The 5,332-nt window shown below is 34.1% G+C and overlaps 1 protein-coding gene across 1 annotated transcript; it reads right to left on the bottom strand.

Moving 5' to 3' along the window:
* Positions 1-2,784: 2,784 nt before the first annotated feature.
* On the bottom strand, positions 2,785-4,949 carry LOC126702681 (calmodulin). Its single transcript, XM_050401499.1, has 4 exons — positions 4,783-4,949; positions 3,906-4,063; positions 3,260-3,340; positions 2,785-3,087 (listed from the first exon to the last, which is right to left on the bottom strand). Exons 1-4 carry the CDS (start codon positions 4,856-4,858, stop codon positions 2,953-2,955), a joined length of 450 nt encoding a protein of 149 aa, XP_050257456.1. The 5' UTR covers positions 4,859-4,949; the 3' UTR covers positions 2,785-2,952.
* Positions 4,950-5,332: the final 383 nt, after the last annotated feature.

The following is a 5,332-nucleotide window of genomic DNA, read 5'->3' as shown; positions in this document are numbered from 1 at the left end:
CTGGCCCAAAAGGCTAACCCAATTAGATAATTAGTTATTTACTTAATAAGAGCTATTAAATAAAGTAACTGTCAAGTGAAAAAATATACGTATGATTAAAAAGAGAAAAAGATTTAGAGTCTTTTCTTAAGAGAGACACTTGGTTATTCTCTTGAACAAATACGAATAGAACTGATTGAGAGACAACACATCTTGGGCACATTGTGGAATTGGAGTAAAGATTGAAAGTCTTCCCAAGTTCAATCTTCAATTGTTTTGAATTTCATTGTAAGGTATGCCTTCTTATTCTTTGTTTCTAAATTCAGATGTTGTATGTTATCTCTCATTAATGAAGTAGATCAGTTTTATTATGTTGTGTGTTTTTGTATGAGATACAAAACTGTGTTTTCCATATGTTTTCCCAACAGTAAATCCCTTGATTGTGGGCCCACCTTCCTTGCATTGGCTGAGTACAGTTTGGTGGTGCTCCGGCCATAGTGTGGTTGTTCCACTATCCTCCATTTTTGTTTTCTTCCTTTCCCATGCTTTTTCTACCATTGCTACTCAATCTTCATCTCATTCTGCTCATGCATCCCTTCTACCCGTGCTCATCCTTTATGGAGGATGACATAGGCTTATTAGGCTTGCCCCACTTTTGCCTCTTCTCAGGCCTATGGGTCTACCTACTGGCACTTCCTACCGGGTTGGCCCATTGGGCCTTATTTCCTTCTTTCTTTCTTTTCGTGCTTTTATTGCCCTTTGCTTCTATCTTACCCCACTTTTGCCTCTTTTTGGGCCTATGGGCCTACCTGTTGCATTTCCTACCGGGCTTTTATAATCCCCTTTGTTTCTGTCATTGCTTATTAATCACTTTTCTTCATTTCTCTTTGCTAGTTATTAGGCCCTTTTTATCAAAAATGGGCATCAACACCCACTTCACACTCGCCCTGTTTAAATTTAAACAATTAAAAACTATTTTTTATAGGTGTGTGTGTGTGTGTACCATTAACCTACAAAATTTAAATTTATGATGTTGTATTATTGAATTTATATTTTTATGTTTTAGGATTTAAATTGTTGTATTGTTATGTTTGAATTGTTTTTTATGTTTCTTAATACTTGAATTGTTATATTGTTATGCTTTGAGAATGTTTTGTAATGTTAGAATTTTTTAAAAAAAAAAATGTTTTATAAGTTTTAATTTAATGTATTCAAAATAAACTTTTAATAAATTAAAAATTAAAAGAAAAAGACTTGAGTGTAGAAGAATGGATGTTTGTAGGTATCCGCTAGAGCAAGGCAGGGGAAAAAACCCTAGCCCGAAGTAGGAGTGGGACGAGGGTTGGGAATAGGAAACCCACCCCAATGCCATTCCTAGCCTTAGGCCCCACAATGCAATGAGCCAACCCTACATAGATATATAGTAAAAAATGAGCAAATTATTCATTCAAAATTTATTATTTCACTCAACCCACCCATATACCCAAAATTCTTTTCTCCCCTCGCCCTTTCTCTCTAAATTTTTAGCTATTCCCTAAATTTGAAAATTTTCCCATTAATAATCGGTTAAGTATCTCTTCACTTGAGAGGAGTAGAACCACTAGACTACAAAATTGTCTACTTAAGAATTCTCTATTACCAAGGCATAACTTGATGTGAAAGATAAATTTTCGCTTGTTCCATTGGGGAGTCGAACATTCTTCATATTACTTGGTAATGGTGAATCTATTACCGTGAATTTAACACTCTATTTGGTTGGAGGAAGAAAGAATGAAAGAAAATAAGGAGGAAATGGAAGAAATATAAATTGTCGTTTGGTTGAAGGGAATTTGGGTGGAAGAAAGGAATTCATTAGTTGTTTCCCTCCGTAGTCCACCATCTTATTACCTCCAAATTTCGGAGGAAAATGAGATAAGTGTGAGTTCTTAATAGGCTTTTACAGCTCTGTTCCCCTCTCTTCCATTCTTATAAGTCACAAGTCAAACACATCTAAAGAAACTATTGCTCCTTTCCTTTCCTTATTTTTTTTCTTCCCCTCTCCTCTGTCTCTCATTTCTTTTCTTTCCTCCTTCATTTAACTAAAGTGCAGAAGAAACAAAATCAACGACTCATGACTTTATTTTCAGTCATGCATTGTTTTTTCATTCGCAAAGATGAATAGCATTTATAATTTCTCTGTATGACCATGGGGTTCTGATAGGTTTTATCTTTAACATGCCTAGGAGGAACTAAAAGATACAATATTTATGCCATTCTTTGCTAATAATTTGCGATTCCAAGCTGCAAAGAAAATGTAAATTTTGAAAACTTTCAACACCAAAAATGGCACCATTCCTGATATAGTACTTTATGAAATTTCAAATTGCCTAAGAAGAAATACAGGAACCAACACCCACCAATAATCACTGGAGTAGGAACGAACCATTGGTAACCCATACAAATTCAAAATCTAGCTATCAAGCAACGTGCAAATTAGAATCTGATGAACATTGGCCACCCCAATATTCTTTACCATTAAGATTAATTTGTGAACTCAAAACAGGGCAGCACATTCTTTACAACATGCCAATCAAAGACAACAGATTCACATGCCTACACCTTTGCTGGCAAGCTCAATGGTGTGTGCCTGCTATAAGAAATTATGGGCACTCCTCTACAAACACTGGACAAGAATAGTCAGGCAGCCCAGGAACTTAACTGTTTTTCAATAGAGAAATCACTATGATCCCATGAATATTAATTTTTTTCCATCTCTCAAAACATCACTACACAAATCATGCCAAGGAGGGAACTAATTCAATCATATAACAGAAACAGACAACTAAAATAAAGAATATCAGTTTACAAATCCACACTAATGACAATGACTACTTTCCAGATAATCCAACAGTCTTACATGAGATATAAGCACTATTTCTACAATAATTGTATCTCATATCCCCACCATGTTTACAAGAAAACAACAGTTATAGATCACTTGGCAAGCATCATCCTCACAAACTCCTCATAATTCACCTGACCATCACCATCCAAATCTGCTTCACGTATCATCTCATCCACTTCTTCATCTGTCAGCTTTTCCCCAAGATTTGTCATTACATGTCGAAGCTGCATAATTTCAAACCATTAACACCAAATTAAAAACAAGTCCCAAAAGCAGAAAGAATCAACCGTAGATAGGTAGCAGTTACTTAATAAATATAACATAGGTTTGCATCTAATCTGAACGAAGTTAGAACTTAAAAGCAGCATCAAAGAGATGAAGATGTATTGTAATTACCTCTGCAGCAGAAATAAAGCCATTCTGGTCCTTATCAAACACCTTGAAAGCTTCTCTGAGTTCCTCCTCAGAATCAGTATCCTAGAAAATTAAAATAAATAAATAAATAATTGAGTCCGTGTTTGATTACACAAATTATACTTCGAATGATGTAGAACAAAAAGTTCTTTTACTCCCCAAAACAAGGAGAAGTTCAAGGGCTAGAAAGCACCCTCAAGAAGAAAATTCATGCCTCAAGAGAGTATTTTGCATTCCACAGTTCCAAAATTTTATTTTATTTAACATGGCAAAATAATGGTTAAAAATCACACACTAAATTGAGCGGACAATAAACGGTAGTTGCCATTAATCACAATAGGGAAGTTTCAGAAATACAGGATCAGCTAAGTAACTTTCAACAAGCAATTGAACGATAGGTAGATACATACAAAAATAGATGCAAACATAGCTTCTAAATTTCTACTCTTCATTTTCAAATGAGATAGTAATAGAGCAAATTATTAGTCACCACCCACCAGCCAGCCGAAACATGGAAATGCAATAATTCATACACCTTGGAAGGAAAACCAGATAACATGGTAGCAAGCACCATAAAGGGTCAGTAAAGTAAACAGGATGATATTGATTGACATAGAATTGAGCTCACCTTCATTTTTCGTGCCATCAAATTCAGAAACTCAGAAAAATCAATAGTGCCATTTTGATCAGCATCAACTTCATTGATCATGTCCTGTAGTTCAGCTTCAGTGGGATTTTGCCCCAAAGATCTCATGACTGTTCCCAACTCTTTGGTAGTGATGCAGCCTAAACAAACAAAACATACAGCATGAAGGTTTTCCCTTTTTAACGCTATGTTATACTTCCAAAGAGAATAAAATAGCTTGAGTATGAGACAGAGCATATCACAATATCATACAGCTATTTGGAGCATCAACATTTCCAAATTTGAAATGAATTATCCAAAACTGACAACAAAGGCTTTTCTATTTTCAGAGAAATTTTACATATTCTTAAAATTGCTTTCTTATCACAAACTCTATTGAGCTCTACTACACTCAAAATGACCTGCCATGCTCTAAGGTCATACACTCTCTGTTATAAAACAACAACAAAAGCAAACACTAAATATCTGTGTGAAAAGTAATATCTCAATACACCAACAGCAAAGAGTTGTTCCCAAGACAGTTGGAAAGAATAACAAGGAAGGTTCTCCTTTCCCTTTAGATAGAAAAAATAATGTCATGTCCATACTCCATACAGAGAGAGAGTATTTATAGTGTTTACCTTCTTCCAGGAATACATACATACAAAAAATACAACAAAGACACAAACGCACGAGTCATGATGATTCAAATGAGTATGTATAACAAGTACAACTCTACTACTACTACACATAATGATTAATTGATCATCATCATCATCATCATCATCATCATCTAACAGAATAGAGAGAGAGCATAAGCTAAGAAAAGAAAAGAAAAGAAAAGATCCCAAAGTAAGTCAATGAATGAATGAGCCATTACCATCGCCGTCCTTGTCAAAGAGGCTGAAGGCTTCCTTGAACTCAGCGATCTGCTCCTCCATAAGCTGCTCCGCCATCTATCTATCTAGGTCTGCTTTTTCTTTTTTTCTGGTCGTCGCAATATACCAAAAATACTAGAGACTAGAAAGAAAGAGTTTTTTATTTTTAGTTTACCCAAAAAAAAAAAAAAAAACGAGTTTTTTTTTTTTTTTTGGGACAACAGAGTTTGCTGAAGTTAGTAATAAATATTGACTGCAGCAATGTCTACCCAACCCAGTCCAATCCATTAAGCATGAGTTATAATTTAATAATTTATATCAATTATAATTTTAATATTTTGTACAAATGCATAACACTTATCAAACATCTAGATTTTTTTATGATTGAAAAATGTAGTAATATCAAATTATAATTGATGCAAATTATTAAATTTTACCAAAAAAGTAACTTTTTAATGTGGGTTTAAAAAAAATAAAAAAAAGATAAAAAATTTTTAACGTGGGTTAAAAAAAATTCAGCCAATTAAAAAAAAATAAAGAAAGAGAAAAGTT

Source organism: Quercus robur, chromosome 10, assembly GCF_932294415.1.
Source record: "Quercus robur chromosome 10, dhQueRobu3.1, whole genome shotgun sequence".
In the NCBI taxonomy this organism is placed as follows: domain Eukaryota; kingdom Viridiplantae; phylum Streptophyta; class Magnoliopsida; order Fagales; family Fagaceae; genus Quercus; species Quercus robur.
Note: the sequence above shows the minus strand (reverse complement) of the source record. Positions and strands in the feature narration are given on the sequence as shown.